Source organism: Orycteropus afer, unplaced genomic scaffold (assembly GCF_000298275.1).
Source record: "Orycteropus afer afer isolate SDZICR_OR568_19922 unplaced genomic scaffold, OryAfe1.0 scaffold00507, whole genome shotgun sequence".
Classification (NCBI taxonomy): Eukaryota; Metazoa; Chordata; class Mammalia; order Tubulidentata; family Orycteropodidae; genus Orycteropus; species Orycteropus afer.
In genome coordinates, this window is record NW_006922094.1 from 811,224 (window position 1) to 833,577 (window position 22,354).

Here is a 22,354-nt window from a genome sequence, read left to right on the forward strand (position 1 = left end):
CTTTTGGTCAGTGAAAACAAAGTAGGGCGTTGTAAAAACCAAATGGTGTAGCCACCCATGCAGAAAGTGATCAAAATTGGAGGTCCTAGTTAGAGGGTTAGAGTGGGAAGAAAATGTGAAACAAAATTCAAAAACACAAAAATGACCAGAATTACTAATGGGCTAGAGACTGGTGGGACCCTGAAGACTGGACCCGGGTTATCCTTCAGGCCTAGAAATGGACTTACTTCCGTGGACTGGCTCTCAGCTCAACAGCAGAAAGACCTACACACGGAACACCTACCGGAGGGAGATGCACCCCTTAAATCAGTCAACCAGGAGATACCACAGGGGTAGCATTCACACTGAGGAAAAGCTGGACAGACAGGAATACAGAGATAAGAAGGGCTCGGGGAGGGGGAGGTCAGGCAGGAGAGGGCAGAGAGGTTTTTGGGTTGGGGATTGTAGTAACAAACCAAACTCACTGCCGTGAGTCGGATACGACTCATAGCGACACCTCCTTGGGTTTCTGAGGCGGTGTCACTAGGGCAGTAGATAGCCCAATCATCCTTCTGAGGAGTGGCTGGTGGGTTTGAACTGCCAGCCTTCTGGTTAGCAGTCAAATGTGCATGAACTGTTGAATGTAAAATAAATCTGCTTTGCAAATTTGCACTCAAAGCACAATAAAATAAAAAGTGAGTGGCATAAATCAAACTTTCAAAAAGCAGGGAACACTTAATTATCCTCATTATATAGATGGGAAAGCAGTTTGGCCCAAACACAGGTGGTGAATCGTGGATTCAGATCCTGGTCCTCGCTGTCCAATTCCTAGGGCACAGAATATGGCACCTGCTCCCTCTCTCCAAGGCCTAGGGAAGGAGGGAGTGAAGGTCAAATGGGCACATTGTCACTGATGAGAGGACTTAGCTCTGGTGGGGTAGGAGGTGAGTGGTGGATCTCTCCAACACAAGTTTCTGGATTGGGGCAGAGCTAGGGGAACAACACCCGGTCTGTTGTGCTTTAAGAGCAAACGAGGCTGAGGAAAAGCAAACTGAAGTTGCTTTTACGTCGCAACAGTAGCCACACCCCCTGGCCTGTCGTGACAGCCAGGATCTCGAACACACGCTCCGTTAACAACAACGCCGGAGAACATTTCCAGACCCTACACAGGTTACTCCAAGGGCACCGCTCTAGGTTTCCGCGCCAGCCGACTTGGGGACTGGCTCTGCAGTCTCCTACACGAATCGGAAAGCCGAAACCCCTTCGCGAGAAGCAGCTGATTGGCTGGTGCTGCCACATTACGCTACAGGGGGCCGCGTGCGCACGTCGCTCCTGGGGCGGAGCCTCGAGCTGGCCAGCAGGGGGCGCGAGGCTGGCAAGCAGGTGACGCTCTCATGGAGGGGGCAGAGGCGGAAGGGCGGGAAGGGGCCGCCTTGGCCCAGGACCTGCAGGCTTTAGGGTAAGGGCGTGTGGCTGGAGGATGTGGGATATTGCCCTCAGGACCTGGACAGAGAGGGATTCTCGCTGACCTCCTCCCACTGCTTCGGCCTTGCCGCAGATATGGGAGTTTCCTGGAGGCGGCGTCGCGGGGCACTTTGTGCCCAGACTTCAGGGCACTGTGCATGCGGCTGGTGGCGGAGCTGGCGGCTCTGGGCGCCTTGAAGCAGGGGCATGAAGAGGGCGCCGAGGCGCCGAGTGTCGGCGACGGTACGTACAGACCGGGTGGATCGGAGGGGTGGAACGCTGGGCTGGGCCGCCATCGCAGCGCCCTGACGTCTCCCTCGTCTTGCAGGCCTCAGCGCGGAGGAAGAATTCCTACGAGAGTTAAGAAGCCAGTTGCGCGAGCTGCACTGCCCCGACAGCGCGCTGTCCCGCGAAGACTCCGCGGCCGCACTGCGGGAGCCCGGAGCGTGCCTGCGTCTGCTGCGTGAGCGCCTGGCGGACCGGGATGCGGAAAGTGGGCGAGGCTACAGCCTTTTGGGCGGGCGGGCTCAGAATTTTGGGGTGGAGACAAGTTCCCAGCGGGGCGTGGTGAGAATTTGGAAGCGGGCGAGTGGGTCCGAGGTAGGTAAGGTCAGAATATTGGGGCAGGCAAAGGTCTCTGAGATGAACAGGATTAGGATTCTGATGGGAGAGAGGGAGTGGGAACGGGTGTGGTGAAAGTTTGAGCTTTTGGGTTGGACTGGTGGTCAGAAAATGGGTGGGGTTCAAATTTGGAGGCGGGTTCAGGATCCCCAAGTGGGTGGAATTTATTCTGGAGCTAGAACCTGAGTCCTAGGTGGGCGGGACTAGAAGCGGGAAGTTTTGAACACTCAAGTGGGGTTGCACCCAGAAGGGAGGTAAGGAATGGCACGTGCCCTGGGCGCCGCTTGAAGGGGGGGCGGTGCAAATGAGCCATCACCGTTTCCAACTTCTGCTGTGGGAAATCACGCAGTAATTTAAAACTGGTTGCCATAGGCCCTATTTTCCGTAGACACACCTCTGGTTGCACCACATCCCTTCTCTCCCTGTTTTTAGGCTTCCTCTGCTCTGAGCTTCAGGCTGCCCGCCTCCTGCGCCTGCGTCACTCACTGGACCCCAGCCCTGCACAGCTCTTTGGGGAAGGGACAGAGGAGGGAGCTGGCATAGTCCAGGAACTGATCCTTACCCTCCAAGCCCTGGGGCTGCCCAGACCCGCGCTGGGGACCCCTGCCAGCAGGTTGCTGCAGGAGTTGCATGCCAAGGTGGAAAGCCAGAATCTTCACCCTGGCAGCCCTCACTTCCTTGAGGTGGGGGGGAGCTCTTTCCAAAAGCAGCTCCCGCAGGAGTGCTGCAACCACAGGGATGTTTTCCTAGAGCCCTAAGCACTTGCTTCCATATCGCGTACCCTCGGGGCAGTGGGCAGCTGGGGTCCATGGAGGGGTCCATCCTCTTTCTACCCTGGTCAGTCTCTGACTCCTCCCGTCAGATCTCAGAGCTGCTGCCTTGCTTGCCCCCCGAATCCATGCAGCCCCTCCTCAGCTGCCCGCTGGATGCACACAGATGGGTAAGACTGTCTTTGGCTGTGTGCCACCAATGTCCTCACTGAGAGATGAGCAGAAGGGAAAACCTAGTGACTGGGCACTTTTCCCCCAGGAAGCGTTGGAGTCACTGTCCCGAAGCCTGCGAGATCAGTACAGCTGCCGGCGCTGCCTCCTCCTCAGGCGGCTGGACCTCACCACGTCCGCTTTCCACTGGAGCGATCGCTCAGAGGTGTGGGGAAGGCTCCCGTAGGAGCAGGCAGGCCAGGCTGTAGGGGCTGCAGGTGCAGGGAAGAGAACTTAGGGCTGGGAACAGCACTGTTTTTCCTCATAAATGTTCACTCTATATGCTTGTCTGTTGTTGGGCAGGAAGCTCCAGAAGTGAGTTCAATTCCAGACCTGAATAAGGGTCATACTCTTGGGGACCTCATCAGGCTTTAGCAGACCAGTAAACCTGGTCCTTTTTATGATTTTGAGTTTTGTTCCACATTGTTCTTCCACTTTATCCAGGATCTCCTGCACTGACTCCTTTCTGGGTGGTTGATGGTGGTAGTTGGGCACCATCTAATTCTTCTGGTCTCATGGTCATATAGGCTAAGGATCTCATGGTCCACTAGTCCCTTGGACTCATCAGCAACAGCACCTTTCGTGTGTTTTGAGGCCAAAGCCATTTTATAGTCTTGCGGTTGGGGTTTACATAATCTCAGGTCCCCAGTATTCCAGTCACCCCAGTTCTAAGGTAGACATGTTTTCAGAGATACATCCCTTCATTTAGAGATGTGGTGAGTGAGGCCCCAAGTGAAGAAGGGATGCTTCCAAGAAAACAGATCTGACCTGGGGGAGCTCTTGGGTACCACTTCCATTTCCGCCCCCGCCCCAGACTCATGGCGAGGCCATGAGGGCAGTGCTGATCCCAATGCGAGAGGAGCTGACCCCGGAATCACATGTTTCCGTTGCCCACGTCCTGGCTGCCCGAGCTGACCTGTCTCGGCTTGTCCCCGCCACCAGTGTGGCTGCCCGCCGGGGGACCTGCTGTGCCGTCAACAAGGTAGGCACCTGGCAACAAGGAAGGGACCCAGCAACCTTGGCCTTCAATCTGGCCTTTCCGCCTTTGTCCTGGTCCACCCTTGCCCTCTACTGCCCGAGTTCCTGGCTTCTGGACTCAGCTGACCGATTGAACCATTTTTAAAGCAGGAATAATCTTTGTTTAAGTGATTATGTATTTTGTTTCATACCCCTGTCTAACAGTCTTATATTTATGTGAATGATGGTCCACAATTAGGGAATAAAGTTTAGTGCAGCAAAGAGTAAGGTAAAATTTAACTTAAGAAAAAATTGATTTTTTTAAGGAAAAATTAAGTCAGTAATATTACACATGGTGCATAAATGATCATTAGAAAGAAACACTGGTCTGCTGTAAATGTTACACAAAGCCCCAAATACGAAATAGACAAAGTCGAGGTGCTCTTTTAATACTGGGGGGGGGGACTGGGGCCTCTGCTGCCAATCTCCCCCTTATTTCATTCTTGCTGAAGCCCCTGGAGCCCAGTTTGAAAGCCTCTGCCCTGTGTCTTCCACAAACCCCATCCCTCCTCACAGCCACTGAACCCAAATCGTAAACCTTTGCCCTTCCTTTTTCAACCTTATGCTGTTCCCTTCGCTCTCTGGCCCCTTTGCCCAAGATATTTTTCTTCTCTGAAACGCAATTCTAATCAACCCACAGGTGCTTATGGGCAACGTGCCAGACCGGGGCGGCCGTCCAAATGAGCTGGAGGCCCCCATGCCCAGCTGGCAGAGCCGAAGAGAGGGTGGAGACAGGCGGAAAGCAGGCCGCCAGCGCTGGGGCCACAAGAAGAAGAAGTGAAGGGGGCTGGGGGGGGGCTCCTCCATGAGGTGCTGATGGCGTCAAGGAGTATCTTTGGGGAGTCGGTGTGAGGGTTCCCTTAGCATCCGGCACCCAGACCCTCCAATCCTCTGTTCTGGGGTCCCAAATGTCCTCCTACCCCATTCACCACTTAACACCAAGGGCCATGTCCTTTGGAAAATAAATTTAATTTATGACACTTGTAGGACTTCTCTCTGTGGGGGCCAGGTCAGGGGCATTCAAGTTTGGGGAGGAGTAGGGGGTCTCTGTCCCTTGAGTCTGTTCCTGCTTTTCTGACTTGCAGAGTCCTGTGCTCTTCAGCATCCCATCTTGTCCTTCCTGTGGACATGGGGCAAGAGACATTCAGGCATCAGACAAACATTGATCAGGCACCCACCATGGGCCAGCACTGTTCAGGCACTGGAGGTACAGCCCTGGAAGAGGCAGATTAAAAATCTCTGTTTTCTTGGGCCTGGTGAGGAAGGGCAAACATTAAGAAGATAAATAGGTAACATGGCTATAGTTTTCCAGATGGAGAAAACGATTAACAGAGAAAAATAAAGGTGAGAGATGGGATCGGTGTTGTAGGGATTGCAACTTTGGACATGTGGTCAGGGGAGGCTTCACTGAGAAGAGGGACCCTGAGCAAAGCCCCAAAGAGGGAGGCTTGTGGGTCTCTGGGGAACCAGGCAAAGGGAACAGCCAATGCAGTGGCTCTGAGGTAGGAGTGTATCTGGCATGTTCACGAACACTGAGGAGGCCAGTGTGGCTCGAGGTGGGGGCAGGCAGTGCAAGGTGAGGCCAGAGAGGCGAGCGGGCAGATCAGGGGACCTGCTGGGCCATGGTGAGCACTCTAGGTGAGATGGAGCCCTGGGAGGGCTTCTGAGCAGAGGAACAGGATCTGACTCGGGTGTTTACAGGGTCATCGCACCCCGCTTTCTAGCCGCCACCTCTCCCCTCTCCGGAACCCAGAGGTTGGGCCTCTGCCCACCCTATCACTGTCATCCTGATCATTCTGATTGTCAGCTTCAAATATTTGGTAGGTGCTTCGATTTTAGAGGCAGACAGGAGACCTGAATTTGAGTCCTGCCTCCAACACTGAGGAGCTATGCCCCCTTGGGCAAGCAGCTTAACCTCACTGAGCCTTAGTTTCGTCATCTGTAAGATGGAGATTATAAGGAGCCGGTGAGATGATGCCTGTGACTAAACATATCTAACACGGAGCTGTGCCATCGCTCAGTGGTCAGGAAAAGCAGGCATGATTAATGGCCGCCATTAAGCAAAAGAAGAAAATAACTCTGTCTTGGACTGCAAGTGGGTGGGAAGGAGGCAGGGCATCTGGGAGTGCTGCCGGGGGCAGAATAACAGGACGTGGTGACTGACTTTGTGAGCATGAGGGTGACAGGAGAGACCAAGACAGTGTCTATGAATTCAGCTTCAGAGATGGGCTGGGAGGTGGCCTAGGGCCATCACGGGGAAAGGGACCTCCCAGGAAAGAGGAAGACACGGAGTGATGCAGGGGTGTAAGGTGCTGGGAGCAGTGCCATACCCAGAGTTTGCCTGAGTGGATGAATCAATGTCCCCTGTAGACCTTTTTTTTTTTTTTTTTTTTTTCCTAAATCCTGGCTGAGTCTCTACCTTTGAATAGAATTTATTCCACTAATACTGTAGCTCCTGATATTTTGGCCTTAATCTTGCCATCTTAATATATATTTTTTTCTCTCCCTGAATCCTTTTTCTGTTTTCTGGCTACCCATAACTTTCTTATTTTTCTGTCATCATTAAAAATTAGCCAGTATCTATATCCTTCACATCACCCAAGCAACTTGAGAACTTACGTCCATTTTTACTTGCCTAGGCTTCCTGAAATCTATCTGCTTTTGCCTAGGGAAATGGCCCGGTCTCCCCTGCATCCAGCTGGGACAGGGGGCAATTCCTCCTCACCATCTCCTGGTCCCAGGAAGGGGGTGGGGGCTCCGTCTGGGTCCAAGCATGGCAAAGGTGGGGCTCAGCTTCCGAGTCCAGGGATAGCACCTCAGGGAGATTTTCCTCAGACCCTGTGTGTGGGACGATGGGTAGAAGGGACATGGGGGTGGATGGGAAGGACTCATGACCTGGGGATTTATGCCCATTCACCGGGCCCCCCGCCAAGTTTCCCACAGCCTGGTCTTACCAGGGCTGGCATGGGGAGCAGGCCTGGACAGGGCAGGGGCTCCGGGGGGGCCTGTGTCGCCCTTGGCCCCGGGCCTCTTCTTACACTCCATGTTCACTCGGTCTTTGCAGTGTTTGTGACAGCACAGCCCACAGTCTGAGGGAAGGTCAGCAGTTCACGGCCAGGCACCGGATCTGCGCCCTCCTGTTCTTCCACCCTACAAGTCCCGGGTTCCCACCCCTCGCCGATGCCCCACTCACCCCGACAGCGGTAGCCTTGCTTGGTTACACCCCAGAGCTGGGAAGAGAAAGCAGAGGATGTTACCAAGGCTGCCCAGAGGGAGGGCTGTAGATTGGATGGATGTCTCCCTACAAACCACAGAGATGGTATGGAAACCTTCCAGTTTGGGAAATTCCCCAAGACCCTATAGAAGGTTAACTCAAAAAAACAAACTCACTGCCGTCGAATCAAGTCGATTGGACTCATAGCACCCCTCCTTGGGTTTCCGAGGCAGTATCTCTACGGAAGTGGATCATCCAACCTTCCTTCTGAGGAGTGGCTGGTGGGTTTGAACTGCCAGCCTTCTGGTTAGCAGTCAGATGCCTTAGGCACTATGCTACCAGAGTTCCCAAAGGTTAACTAGGATTGAGAAATTAAAGGTATTTGGAGGTAACCTGAAGTTTGGGGGATTAGCTAGGGCTTTAGAGTTAAGTAAATTTGGAAATTAATAAAATGTGAATTCAGTGAACAGGGATTACGTCTGTCCTATTTCCTGCTGTATTCCCAGAGCCTAGAACTGTGCCTGGCACATAGCAGGTGCTCAGTCAGTATTTGGCGAATGAATAAATGAGTTTGGGAAGAAATCCAGGGTCTGTGAATCAGTCTTGGTTTGGAGACTGAGCAATTTGTCCATTACCCAGTTTGAGGACACCTTGAATTTGGAAATGATCCCGGGTCTGAGGGATCTGGAGTTGAGTGGAGATTGACTCTGGAGATAATCCACCCAGGTCTGTAGATGATGCAGGGTTTTAGATATTCATGCTTTAGAGAAGATCTAGAATTTGGGGATTATCCAGTGGTTAGGGTCTGTATGAAATCTGGGGACTAAGTGAGTCTGGAGGACTGTCTGGAATTATCTGGGGTTTGGCAACTCCAGGGTGAGGCTGGTTTTCTGGGCCTAGGCTGGGAGCAGTTGGGATGCTGCAGGGGCGGTGCCCTGAGGACAGGAGTGGGGCAGAACGCTTACAAAGCCGCTGCAGCTGTTACAGAAGGCGGGCTTGCGGAAGGTGACCTCATGGAAGGTATGCAGGAAGGCCAGGCCCAGCTTGGAGCAGATGGCACTGGCTCGAAGTAGGTAGCCTGTCAGCTCCTCTCGGCTGAAAGAGCCATGCCTGAGGGCAGAAACGGCACTTCAGCAAGGTTGGCCCCTTTCTTCCAGGTCCAGGAGTCCAAGCTCCCGGCCTCCTCCTCCCTCAGGCCCAGGAGTCCAGGGCCCGGGCACTCTCTTTCCTCAGATCCAGGAGTCTGAGCCCCTAGCCTCCTTCTCCCTCAGACCCAGAAGTCCAGGCCTCCAACCCATTTCTCCCAGACCCAGGAGTGTGGGCCCCTGGCTCCCTCCTCCCTCAGATCCAGGAGTCTTGAGTCCCAGCCCCTCCTCCCTCAGACCCTAAACCCCCAGCCCCTTACTCCCTCATACCCAGGAGTCCAGGCCTCCAGCCTCCTCTTCCCTCAGACCCAGGAGTCTAAGCCTTTCTCCCAGACCCAGGAGTCTGGGTTCCTGGCCCCCTCTGCCCTCATAGCCAAAAGTCTCAGTCCCTGACCTCCTCTGCTCTCAGATCTAGGGAGTCCGGGCCCTTCGCCCCCTTTTCCCTCAGGTCCAGTAGTCCAGACATCCCTATTATCTTCATCTTTGGGGGCCCGGGAGTCAGGACCACTCACCCCTGGCTGGGGGGTGGGTGCAGCCCATGACAGGCGAAGGGAAAGTTGCCTGAGAGTCGCTCAAAGTCCTCCTGGGAGATGGTTCCTCGGCCTTCAGGGTCATAGTTCTTGAACACAGACTTTGGAGGAGTGTGGGAAGTGGAAAACAAGGTCAGGTTGTCCATGTGTGACCCCTTTCCCGGGGTCAGTGGCCCCCAGCAGCCATGGTACCCTCCTTACCTCCACCAGCTGCTCCACATGCCGGCCCAAGGTGACCCTGTCAGGCTTGGGCGTCACACCAGGGGCCCACTCCACCACCAGGGGTGCTTTGAACGGGGAGGGTGGCTGGGGCGGGGACAGAGGGGCACAGTTAGTCAGGGCACAGGCTCAAGCTGGCGGAGGTCAAGGACTGGTTCTTACCAGACTCTTGGGACAGCGGGGCTCCCGGGCGTAAGAGAGGTCGTAGATCTCATCCTCCGTGTAGAAGAGATCCAGGGAAAGCTAGGGGTGGACAGGGGCATCACAGACCCTTTGCTGCCTCCATCCTCCTCCCACTCCCATCTACCGCCTGCCTCTGTGCCTGAACCCCCACTCCCCAGCCCCTTCCCTGGGAACCCCAGGGTCTCCTGCCCACCAAGCCCCATTCACCCTCCATACTGTCCCTTCCCCCTTTTCCAGAAGGGCCATCTGACCACTGAGCATCTTTTTAACCTCTTTATTTAAAACTGGAGTCCCTGGGTGGTGAAGACAGTTCATGTGCTTGGCTGCTGACCGAGGGCTTGGTGGGTGGTCAGCGTCCACCCAGAGGTGCCCAGAGGAAAGGCCTGGCAGCCACTGAAAAGCCCACTGAGCTCGGGTCCAGTCACACACACTGGGCCACCTCAAGTTGGGAAGGATTTGCTGACAGCTTTTTTTTTTTTTCATTTAAAACTGCAACGCTCCTGTCATTTCCTGTGCTGTTCTCTACTTTGTTTTTCTCCATAGCAGAGCACATGACTGACTTACTCCTTTGTTGTATTGGCTGTCTCCCCCACTAGAAAGTCAGCCCCACCGAGCAGCATTTCTTTTTCTTTTCCTTCTGTTTTGCTCACTGCTGTGTCCTCTGTGCCTAGTACCTGGCACACAACAGGCACTCAAGAAATACTTGGGCTAATGGCCTGTTACGGCTTGAAACAATTCATATTTTTGTGTCCCCCCAAAATATATGTGTTGTAAATCCTAACCCTGTGCCTGTGGTTATAATCCCATTTGGGAATGGGTTTTGTTTGTTATGTTAATGAGACAGTATCAGTGTAGGGTGTGTCCTGAGTTAATCTCTTCTGAGATATAAAAGAGATTAAACAAGCAGATAGGCACAGCTGGGGGAAGACATGCCATGCCATGTGGAGGTCTCCAGGGAACCAAGAAACAAGCAGATGAGATAAGGACATTTTCCTTTAGCAGACACACACAGAGAGAGGCACAGAGACAGAGAGAGAGCTTTCCCCTAGACCCAGTGCCCTGAATTCAGACCTTTAGCCTCCTCAAGTATGAGAAGATAAATTTCTGTTTGTTAGAGCCCCTCATTTGTGGTATTTCTGTTATAGCAGCACTGAAAAACTAAGACATAGTCCCTTAGGCCAGCATCACTGGTGTGTGCACTGTTTAATCACACAGGGCCCTGCACTTACAAGGGCCCACACTTCGTGTAATGCCCAGCTGTCATTGTCTTGGTATTTTCATTTTGCACTGGGCGAGCTCTGCAAATTATGTAGCTGGTCATGTCTTTGGCTCTGAAGGTCTTAGACTGTGTGGCTCTTAGAATCCCATCCTAAAAATGATCAGGTTCTGGGGTCTTAAAAGCTTGTGAGTGGCTGTGTAAGTTGCAACTATTGGTCACTCCTCATCTGGAGTAAAGAAGAGTGAAGAAAATCAAAGATGCAAGGAAACAGTTAGTCCAATGGACTAATGGACCATGCGAACCCCAGCCTCCATGACCCTGAGACCAGAATAAATAGATGGTACCCAGCTACCACTCCTGACTGCTCTGAAAGGGATCACATTAGAAGGTCCTGGATTGAGGGGAAGAATAAATGTGGAACAAAAGTCAAAATCATTACCAACAATAAATAAATAAATAAATAGCCTTACTGGTCAGAAAGAGACTGGTGGAACCCCTGAGACTGTGGTCCTCGGTCACCCTTTGGACCTGAAACTGAACTCACTCCCATAGCTGAGTTCTCAGTCAAACAACACACAGGTCCACGAGGTGGACAACAACTCTAGGAAGGTACACACTCCTTAGAACAATCAGCCATTTGAAAAGGAAAGGGCAGCATTTGTCCGAGGACAAAGTCAGAAGACAGGAAGGTTAGGAGACAAGGAGGAAACACAGAAACACAGGGAAGAAATGGGAGGAGTGATGTTACATTGAAGGATTGCAATCAATGACATGAAAAAAAATGTGTGAATTGTACAGTTTCACCCAAATCTCAAAAAGAAAAAAAACCCAGTCAGGTAAATCATAGCTGCAATCCCACACTCACAGGGTCTTAGAACGTAATGTGGTGATTAATACGTGTTGATACCCGGATTCTGAAGCTGGCCTGCTTGAGTTCAAATCCTGGTTTCACTGCTGTGAGCCTCAGTCTCCCAAGCTGTAGAATGGACACCACAAGGGTCCCCACCTCATAGGATTGTAGGGATGGGATGAGGTAATCTACGGAGCAGGTTTAACATGGTGCCTGGCACTTCATGAGTGACCAGTAATTTAATAGTGTTTTGCTTAGATGCCTAGATTTCTGAAAGCTCAGAATTGTGGACTAGCGGTACCAGAAGCTCAGAATTGTGGACTAGCGGCACAAGAAGCTCAGAACCTTGGCGTCCAGGAATGTGAAAGCCCAAGCAGCCTGCGGGCTCAGCTCTGGAGCTTGAGACCCTGGATGAACGGTGATCAGGGCAAATAATGCATCACTTACATAGAACACAGGGAGCTCTGGCATCTGACTACTAACCAGAAGGTTGGCGGTTCAAACCCACCAGCCACTCCTCAGAAGGAAGATGGGGCAATCTACTTCCATTAAGATTTACCAGCTGGGAAACTCAAAGGGGGTTGCTATGAGTTGGAATTGACTAGATGGCAGTGGGTTTTGGTTTTGGTTTACATAGAACGCACCGTGTTCAGATACTATTTTAAGAACTTTATAGAAGTTATATTATTGATTCTTCTCAACAACGCTGTGAAGTGGGTCCCATTATTGTTCCCATTTTGCAGATCAAACTGAGGCTGGGAGGTCAAGTGCTTTGCATGGAAAAGGCCTAGAGGCTCTGGCATGCCCGCACCATTCTGCCCTGGCCCTGCTGATGCTGCAGGCTTGGCCTCCAGCCTGCGTGGGACAGGGCTGCTTACCGTGAGCAGGTGCAGCAGGTCCTCGTTGGCGCTGCAGGGCGGCTGCTGCTCCTGGAGGGCTGCCAGCTCCTGCAGCCGCAGGTAGAGGCTGTTGAGTTTGGGCAGGTGCAGGCGGCCATCGGGCAGCCTGTCGGGATGGGCCTCGTGCAGGGACACCAGGTCCTTGAGGTGCACGCCCAGTACAGGCAGCCGGAAGCCTGTGCAGCTGGCCCACGTGCGGCGGTAGCGGGCGTAGTTGTTGTGGGCGGCAAGGAGCTCTGTCAGCTCCAGTAGGATCTGTGGGGGTGGGGTGGAGGGGGACATTACAGGGGGACATGTTACTGGGAGTGGCTTCTGTTCCCTGCTAGTATCCCAGCAGCCTCCTGTGTGGGACCCAGACCCCACAGACCCAGAGGTCTTCTGGACACCTTCCCAAGCCCCTTTGGGTCTCTGTCTGGTCTCGGGTCTCCCCCAATGGCTCCTCCTCTTGGGTTTCCTCAGGGAGACCCAATATCCACCATCCCCCAGGCTAGAGTTCTGGGCCTCGGCCAGGACTCCACTCCCTGCGCTCACACACACCCACCCAACCAGCCACCGGCCAGCCAGCGTACCAGTCCCCACGGCCTACCTCCTCAGCCTCCCTAGTATCTCTCCTGCCTGCCCCCTCCTTCCTACCCCCTGGCCCAGTCCTGTCTTCTGCTCAGTCCCTGCTCCTGCCTCCCCTCTGGGGTCCCAGCCTTCAGTTGTACCCTCTTCAGTCCACTCTCTACACCACCCACCAGAGCAGTTTTTCAAAAACTCAAATCTGATCTTGGGGGCCACTATCAATCCCCAAACTTCCCTAGCTCCCCCTTGCCCTCTGGATAAAAGCCTAGACACTTTAGCAGAGTTTGTAAAACCCAACAGGATCTGCCCCTTCACACCTCCAGCCTAATTTCTTGCCACTTCCTGACTAGCCACACAGCAGACTCATGGGTGACACACTTTTCCCAGACACTTCCCAGGACATCCCCAATCCATGTCCCTCTTTTTAGTGGCCCAGATGCTGGAGTTTTGGGTGGGTGCTTTTGCTTCCTCTCTGGACTGCAAGGTTCCTGCTAGCATCCCCCTCATCTCCTGTCTGCCTCACAGTTCACCTTGGTGCTGTCTGGGCTCAGGTGGGCGTGGGAGTCCTTGAGTCTGGAGATGGCACTATGACACAGGCCCCCAGTGACCGCCATCAGCGTGTTGAAATTCTGCAGCTGGTGAAGCTTCTAGAAAGGGAAGGATTGGGAGCTCAAATGAGAGTGTCCCTGTGGAGTACGGGACACAGACATGTGTGGTGTGGGCCATGTGGCCACCAGACAACTGAGGAAAAGTGGGCGTAGCAAGCAGACATGAGCCACAGAAGTGTGGAAAGACAGGCAAGTACAGGTACTAAGGTGTGAGGTCCAGGTAACGGTGTCAGAGAAGTGTATGTGGGGGTTCAGACAGACGTCCCTGCCAGACAGGCACCTGGGGGTTCAGACTGCTGGGAGAGTCCGACAAATGAGGGGAGCTGAGAAGGTGTGGGCTCTGGCCAGAGTGTAGAGCCGCCCAGAGGTGAAAGGGGCCCGACTGATGTGAGGACCACCCCTCACCTTCCTTTTCCCTAAGTTTAAAGGGAGGAGGTCGCTGTAGGGCCTGGGAAGAGCGGAAAGGGCTCAGACCTAAAAGACCCCAGGCAGAAGCCACAACCCCCAGGGCTAAAGGCCCAGCAGGAGGAAGCAAGGGGATTGAGCGGCCAGAGGAAGGGCGTGGCCTGCGAGGAAATACGTAAGGGGGCGTGATCACGATGGAGGAAGGAGGGCTTCCCTTTTCCCCAGAAGCCAGACAAGGTATCCGGAAGGGGGCAGGAAAACGCATGACTCAACGGGCAGGAACTTAGGAGGGACGTGACGGGATGGGGAGTGATATGATCATTGTTCTGGTGGGCTAGGCACTGGGGATCGGAGCCTCGGTGGAGAATTGCGCAAAGGTGGAGGGTCGCTTTCACAGCCCTGGAGACACAGCATTCGGAGATAAGCTTCAGGAGAGTTGGGAGATGGGTCGGGAGGACGCCGCCAGCTGCAAAGGCTAGTGCCAAGGGGCGGGGCCTGAGTGAGATTGATGCCATGGTAACAAGGGCAAGGAAGAATTGCTGTCACAGTTCCGGGAATAGAACTCAGACTGGAGCCTCGGGGGCGGGTCCCGGGTGGGGCGAGATGTGAGGGGGCGGGGCCTTGTGGGGTCGAGGGCGTGGCTGCCTAGGCGAGGATGGAACGCGGAGCATAGAGAAACTGAGCTGTGGGGTGTGCACCCTTGCGGGATAAGCGGCCGGAAATCAAGCAGAATGATGCCTCACCTGTGCCACGTGGATGAACTTGTCCAGCACCTGCGCGCGCTGCGCAGGCCCGGGCCGGCTTAGTACCATGACTTGCACCCAGCGGGACACACTGTTGCTGAGGCCTACAGAACCCTCCAGAGCCGGGCAGCCCCGCACGGAGCCCTGCAAAACGTAGCTCCGCAGGTCCTGGGGCTGGGGGCGAAGGGAGCGTCAGGGTGGGCCACGGCACTCAGACCCTGCCCCCCACATTCCCATGCGTCTAGCAGTCTAGCAGTCACAACCTCCTGGCCTAGCCTCAGTGACCTTTGTCACCTTGTCTCCCTGCCCCCAGGCTGCCACACTAAACCAAAACCAAACCTACTGCCATCCAGTGGATTTTGGCTTATAGCTACCCTATAGGACAGAGTAGAACTGCCCCACAGGGTTTCCAAAGCTTTAAATCTTTACGAAAGCAGACTGCCTCATCTTTCTCCCACAGAGAGGCTGGTGGGTTTGAACCACACACCTTTTGGTTAGCAGACCATTGCTTTAACCACAGCACCACCAGAGTTTCCTCAGACTGCCACAAGCAGCCCCCAGATTCCCCGAAAAAGACAATTGGTGTATTTTTTTTTTTTTGCAATTAGACCAATGTATTTTTTTTTTTTTTAATTGTGATTTGGGTGAAGTTTACAGAGCAAATTCACTTTCCATACAGCAGATCACATATACTTTGTTTCATGTCATTGACCACAGTTTACCCAATTGGTGTATTTTTAAAAAATTGTTTTGAAGATTTTAATGGAACTAAAAAAGTCAAACCAGTTGCCATGGAGTCTGTTCTGACTCAAGGCAACGTGTGCCTGTCAGAGTAGAACCGTGCTCCGTGAGGTTTTCAATGGTGGATTCTTTAGAAGTGGATCACTAGCCCTTTACTTCAAGGCATCTCTGGGTGGATGCTATTATGAAGCCAGGCCCTGTTCTGATTCTGTCGCCATAGTAACTAATTTAACTATAACTCTATATGATGGGTACTATTATCATTGTCTCCATTTTACAGATGAGGCAATTGAGGCATAGAGAGGCTAAGTACTTTGACTAAGGTCACACAGGTGTAAACTGCTGCTCTTAACTGTACACCTGACTGGCATACAGTCAGCACAGTAAAGGATGGCAAAGAATGTCTGTTTTGCTGAAGGGAAAAGAGCACAGGGTTTCACCTTCCACACCCACGTCTCAGCTCCTGTCCGCTCAGCTTTCAAAATGCTTCCAGAACTTGTCTACTTCTCCCTCCTCTGCCCCCACCCTGGTCTTCTTGTCAATCATCTTCTCCTGCCAGAACTCACAGCAACCTCCTCTGGGCCCCCCACTCCCTCTCTGCCCTCTACAATCTCTTCTCCACTTGCAGCCGGAGGGAACCTGTGAACACCAGGTCAGATCTACTCAGAACTCCCCATCTTACTCAGAATGAAAACTAACGTCCTCCCTGCAGCCCACAAGGCTCTTATGATCTGTTCCTTGCTGCCTCTCTGATATGTCCTCCCACGCTCCCACTTGTCTCACTCTCTTCTTGCAATTTGCAACACTAACTCGAGCACCCTGCCCAGGTCTGGTGTGTCTCCCGATTCACGCATCTCTCTACCTTTTAATAAAACGCTTTGCTTTCACTTCTAACAGAGCGTAAGATTGGCACTTCACTGTTACGATGTTATACACATGCACACTGATTATATTATGTATATGTATATGCCATTGATTCACCTGGTTCATCTATCCCTCCTCCAGCTAAATCGTCAGCCTTATGAGGGCAGGAATTTGTTTTGTTCACTAACCCCATTTCCTGGCACATGTCGGTACACAATAAATGCTGAATAAATGAATAATTCCTAAAAGATTTTGAACACTGCCTTGTGCCGGGCGATGCAATCAACATTTTTGAGCAGACAAATTAACTGAAACTACTAACTACCCCGTGAAGTATTATGACCATTTTACAGACGAGAGAACTAAGTCCCAGAGGAGATGAGAAACTCTGTGAGAAGCTGTGTGTTCACAGTCACACAGCAGGAAGGGACTGAGTGGGATTTGAACCCAAGGACTCTGTGTTCAGCCAGCTCAACTCATTTTCTTGGACCCTCTAGGGTTTGAGAGCCCTGCCTGACACACATGCAGGAGTCCTCTCAGTCCTGCCTGGCCCCACCATCCCAGTCCGGTCCCAGCCTGGGGGGGGATCCTCACCGTGATAGCCTGGAAAGACCGGAACTCCAGGTAAGTGAGATGCTGAGCCAGCTCCACCGTCTCCAGGTGGTCGAAAAGCAAGGACACTTTGCGCTTTTTGCCCAGGCCTGGGCTGCTCATGGGGGGTGGAGGACCAGGGCCACCGGGGCTCAGGCTGGGGGCAGAGGGGGGCTTAGGGTAGAGGGATTGGGGGGATGTGGAGGGGAAGAGGAGGATGGGGGTCCGGGCAGGGAAGGGGTAGGTGAGGAGGGGCTAACTCACAGATTGGCAGACCCTCTCAGGCTCCTCTGGGCTGAGCCTCCCTCCTGATCCACAGTGGTCCAGAAGCGACCTATAGCCTCTTCTAGTTGGGGCTCTTGGTGCACAGCCTTAGGGTGCTGAGTCAGCCAGTATCTGAGGGTGGTTTGGAGATAGTGCCCTGAGGCTGGAGGGGGCAATGGGGAGATCTCTGGAAGGAGTCTCTTGGGCTAAGGAGGGTCACTAGAGGTATGCAGGGGGTCTCTGGAAGGTCAGGGTTTGGGGGAGCACCAGACTGTGGGGATTGCTCGGAGTAAAACCGGGGTCTCTTATCTGAAGGAAGATGGGACAGCCTACTTCTGTAAGGATTTACAGCCTTGGAAACCCAATGGGGGTCACTATGAGTTGGAATTGACTCGATGGCAGTGAGTTTGGTGTTTTTTTTATTTTTGATCATTGCTTGGGGGATTCTATGGGAGCTATGTGTGTGGGGGTCTCGGAAGTAGGATTGTTGGAAAACAGAATAGGGGGTGTCAACAGCTAGAGGATTCCGGGGGGTGAGAATTTTTGGCGACAGGGTGAAGGATTCTTAGGGGCTAGGCCAGGGGTTCCTGTGGGAAGTGGAGGTTCTGGGGACCAGAGCTGAAGGTCTCTGAGCGCCATGTGGGAGGGGTCCCTAGGAGATGATTGTTCAAGGAGCAGAACTGAAAGGGGCTTTTGGAAGCTGGGGGCTTTCAGAAGTGGGTTTGATAGGAGTCGGGCTAGGGAGGTACATGGGAACTGGGTTAGGTAGTACCTGGGCGGTGCTTTTTGGGGGGCAGGAGGGTGGGGTCTTGGGTCTTGAGAGTGGAGGTCTTGGCTCAGCCCTACCTGACCAGGTGACAGATCTGCAGCCGCCTCAGCTCCTGCGTGTTCCCTGTGGCCTCCTGGTACTTGAGTTTGGTCAAGGGTCTGTTATCCGGCATCCCAGACTTGGCCTTCTCACTCTGCCCCCATCTCTGAGGCTCTTGCAAGCCTGCTCTCCTCCCTCCACCCCCTGCTCACACCCTGGGAGGATATAAGGTCAGCAGACGGGCAGCCAGGTGGGCAGAAGGCAGCACCCAGCTATGCATGGCCAGCACCATATTGAGAATGTGGTCCCCACGGCGCAGGCTACCGGTGGAGTCTGGGGTAGATAGAAGAAGAGGACTGTGGCAGATTGCCTCCGGGGAACGGCCTGCATGGTCGCAAGCGTTGGCTGGACAGTCGGTTCAAACCCTGGCTCTACCAGCAACTTCCTGCATGAACTTGAGCGTACCACTTAACCTCCTCGTGCCTCAGTTTCCTTGCCTATACTGTGCACAGTGTGGTGGTTAAGAGTAAGGCCTCTAAGTTCAAATCCCAGCTCTGTCACTTACTAGCTGTGTTATTTTGATTAGGGATTAAATTTGCTGCTTCACATTATTATAACTGGTGAGTAGGAGTGGACTATAAAGTCCCCAGAATGCACCAGCACAAGGCTGGGCACAATTGACTGCCATGAACAAAGACCGTCACTGACGAGTCTCTTCCCACCCCCTCAGCTCTGGAAGGCTGCCCTTCACTTCCATAGGCCCTCGTTTCCATTGTATACACCGAGAAACTGAGACCCAGAGAAGCAGGATAGGACTGGGGCAGCGGGTCGCAGGGGGGACACTCACCGAAGGACTGGATGCACTTCTCCAGCAGCTCATCCTCGCTGCAGCCGCCGTCACTCAGCACACCCAGAGCCATGGAAGCCATGACCTTGCTGATTTCCCCAGGGCTGGGGCACGTCTTGTGGCGGCGGGCCTGGCGGGGCCGGCCCCGCGCCGCTGTCACCCCCAAGCATTCCTGGTGGGACTTCCTGCAGGGACAGCCCCCAGGGAGTCATGGGAGCCTCTTTCTCCCAGCAGACCCCCCAGAATTCTTTTTGACCCTAAAGCCCCAAGGCATCATGGGAGGAGCTTCTAAAGGCAAAGTTCCCCAGGGTTACTCCTGACCTGCCATCAAACCCACCAGGTGCTCCACGGAAGGAAGACTAGACGATCTACTTCCGTAAAGATTTACAGCCTCGGAAACCCAATGGGGGTTGCTATGAGTAGGAAACGACTCCATGGCAGTGAGTTTTTTTTACCATGGACTCGTGGGAGAAAATCTCAGTATTTCAGACCCTCCCCCAGGAATCATGGGAGCCCTCTCCTACAATTAAACCCCCAGGGTTACACCTATTCCCTCCAGGGAATCATGGGAAAGACCCCAGGACTACTGAGATCCCTCCCCCAGAGAATCATGGGAATGGGAACGCCCTCCTCTAGGCAGGCCCCCAAATTCCTCTTGACTGGACAGTCCCAGGTCATCATGGAAAAGGCTTCTTGTAGGCAGACCCCAGGATTACTCCTGATGTCCCAGGGAATCATGGGCGAAGCCCCCTGGGATCATTCCTGTCCTCGCCAGGAGGAATTATGGGAGATTGTGCTCTCACATTTCCCCTTTGGTCTCCAACATCCAGCCCCCCCTCCTAAGAGCAGGCTCAATCCCTGGAATTCTCCCTTTCCCCCCTCCACACCCACTAGGGGGCACACCCCCTCCTCTAAGCCCACTCTCCAGCAGGACCTAGAGTCTTAGTGCCAGCCCAGGTCATTTCATCTGGGGCCTAGATGGCAAATATGGGTGGGAACTGGCCTTGCCAGGGCCCCTGAGAGCTAGGCGGGGCTCCTGGGGCTAAGGCAACTTCAAGGAAAGGTTAAAAATAACCTTCAGCCTGCCTTGTGCCTCCCCAAGGCTCCTGTTCCAGTTGGGGAAAGAAAGTAATGAAGAGACAGGGATGACGGGAGGAAGGAGAGAGCCAAATCAGGCGTCATGGCCTTGGGTTACACAGTAGTCAGAGAGAACTGGGTTCCAGACCGTCGGCTTGGTGTGTGACTTAGTGTCTTTGGCCTTCAGTCTCCTCATGGAAAATGAGGGTCATCCTTAGACCTAGGATCTTGTGAACATTCAATGTCTGGCTTGCCCCAAAGTATAAGAAATGGACTCAGTTTGCCAGGCTGTTAAGTGGCCAGAGATGGGAAAGTTGACCTTGAGGTACACAGAGAGAAAGTGATAGAGGAAGACTGACTAAAAGCCAGGCCTGGGGAGGGGGCGTTGGGACCAAAAAGAGGCAGACCCTCATAATCAGGGCACTGCCATGTCCTCTGGCTCATCCCAAAACAAGACAAAACATAACCCAGACCAGCTGTCACCAACTGGCTGCACCTCACGGTGACCCCATGTCTGCCGGCGCATCTTCAGTGGCTGACTGGAAGTAGAGCATCGGCCTGCCTTCCCGTGTGATTCTGAGTGGACTCAATCCTCCGATCTTTGAGTTAGCAGCCACGGCCACTACTGTCTGCCCCACCTGAGGACTCCCAGCACATCCTAAGGGCTCAATAAATTAGTATTGAGCGTTGTAGAGTAACAGCTGGCATTGATGAAGTGTTTAATATGCACCAGGCCAAATGGTGAGCACTTTGTCTAGGTCAGTAGTTCTCGAAACATGGTCCCCACCAGCAGCATCCAGCCTAACAGTATCATCCTAACCAGCCTAATAGCATGCCCTGGGAACTTGTTAGAAATGCAGAGTCTCGGGCCTCACCTAGACCTACAGACTCAGATACTCTGGGGGTTGGCCCCATAACCCGTGTTTGACATGCCCTCCAAGTGATTTGGATACTGGCTCAACAAGACCCTTCCAGTCTAGACTGTCTGAGGACTTGCAAGCCTCTCCGAGGTAGGGACTGTGATTATGCTACTAACAGAAGAGGAAACCGAGACACAAAAATTATGCGACTTACCTAAGGTCATGCAGCTAGGAAATGGTGCAGCCAGTTTTCTGCCACGAAATTGCTGTGTATCATGGGAAGGAGGTCCCTTCAATTATCAGAGCTATGCTGGGGGATGCTGGAGGGACTGCCCGTGCTAGAGACGCAGCCACCATCGGCCCCCAAGGGGACAGGCGGGCAAATGTGCCCAGGTGGCAGGAAAGCCAGCTCCAAACCTGTGGGCACAGCCAGCCACTGCCCCTTACCTGCAGACCGTCAGCTCCTGTACTGTCTGGAGAGTTAGCAGGGAATTAAGAGGCAGGGGAGCACCTTGGCCTGCGTCACACCCCTCCCCTGGGGCAGGGCCCTGCAGGAGCCTGGATTTTCCAGTGCAGGGGGCATCAGCTGTGATGAGGAACAGTAAGACCCCAGGGAGGGCATAGGCAGCCAGCCTAGGGAGCTAGGAGTGGGGGATGCAGGGCAGCTGAAACTCCAGAGAGAGGAGGAAAGAGGCACACACGCGCATAGAAACAGCCACAGCCTTGGCTCGGGTCTAGACCTAGTGCCCAATAAAACAGCTGTTACTCAACGACATTCGATACCGATTCATTGAGCCCTTAGGACATGCCAGGAGTCCCGGATGGTGCAACCAGTTAACAGCTCCAGGCTGCTAATCTGAAGGTTGGATGTTGGAGTCCACACAAATGTGCCTCTGAAGAAAGGCCTGAAGCATCTTTCCGCCTGGCACCCCCTGTTCCAGATCCAGGAGCAGCCACACACTCTACCCACGGCTATCCCTCCCCCACCTTCCCAAGCAGCCCAAGGCGCGGGGGCTTAGGATGCTCCCAGTCTCCCAGGAGGGTCCTCTCACCTCTTGCTGTCTTTCCTGTTCATGTTTCCTGCGGGGGAGGGGGGTCCCGCACCAAAGTGGTTCAGCTCCTCCCCCCTTGCTCGGGCTCCCGCTTCTCAGCTCCTAGGGACCTGGGCCTCCTCGGTGCATGGGAGGGAAAAGAGGAACTGCCCCTCCCCATTCAGCCCCAGGCCAGGGGGAAGGAAGAGGCTGCGGAGAGACCAAGGGTCCCCTCCCCCCTCATCGGGGATCCCTCCAGGCTGAGGTTTCCGGTGCTGCCCGCCTCCACCCCCAATCACCCAGCGGTCTCTCTCTATCTCCCCCATCTTTCTGTCTCTTGCCCCGTGATTCTCTGTTCTGTCGCTGCCGCAGGTCAGTAAAAAAAAATTTTTTTAAAGTATACCTAATATGACATATTTATGTCAAACACGCGCACACACACACACACACATACTCAAAAGAAAAGTCTATAATGATAAAATAATTTTCATGTACGTCATACACTAACATTTGAGTGGAAACTCGCAGAACATTGTATTTTGTATATCTCTTCTATCAATTCTTTCTTTTATTCTAAATTTACTTTTAAAGACACAATTTGTACCCCAGGAAACATTTTCCTGTTATTACT

General features: G+C 53.4%; 2 protein-coding genes across 2 annotated transcripts; one reads left to right on the forward strand and one right to left on the reverse strand.

The window, feature by feature from the left end:
* The first annotated feature begins 1,373 nt into the window (after positions 1-1,373).
* FAM98C (family with sequence similarity 98 member C) lies at positions 1,374-4,842 on the forward strand. Its single transcript, XM_007955538.1, has 8 exons — positions 1,374-1,438; positions 1,538-1,686; positions 1,772-1,906; positions 2,497-2,702; positions 2,927-3,004; positions 3,094-3,210; positions 3,859-4,026; positions 4,702-4,842. The coding sequence occupies exons 1-8, from the start codon at positions 1,374-1,376 to the stop codon at positions 4,840-4,842; spliced, it is 1,059 nt and encodes a 352-aa protein (XP_007953729.1).
* A 229-nt stretch (positions 4,843-5,071) lies between these two features.
* Positions 5,072-21,767, reverse strand: RASGRP4 (RAS guanyl releasing protein 4). Its single transcript, XM_007955539.2, is given in 18 exon segments — positions 5,072-5,115; positions 5,118-5,181; positions 6,787-6,899; positions 7,016-7,150; positions 7,255-7,291; positions 8,241-8,385; positions 8,933-9,051; positions 9,152-9,256; positions 9,332-9,412; positions 12,300-12,575; positions 13,415-13,531; positions 14,641-14,814; positions 16,840-16,993; positions 17,101-17,232; positions 17,947-18,008; positions 18,123-18,241; positions 18,756-18,940; positions 21,745-21,767. Coding segments are annotated over 18 exon segments (2,085 nt in total).
* Positions 21,768-22,354: the final 587 nt, after the last annotated feature.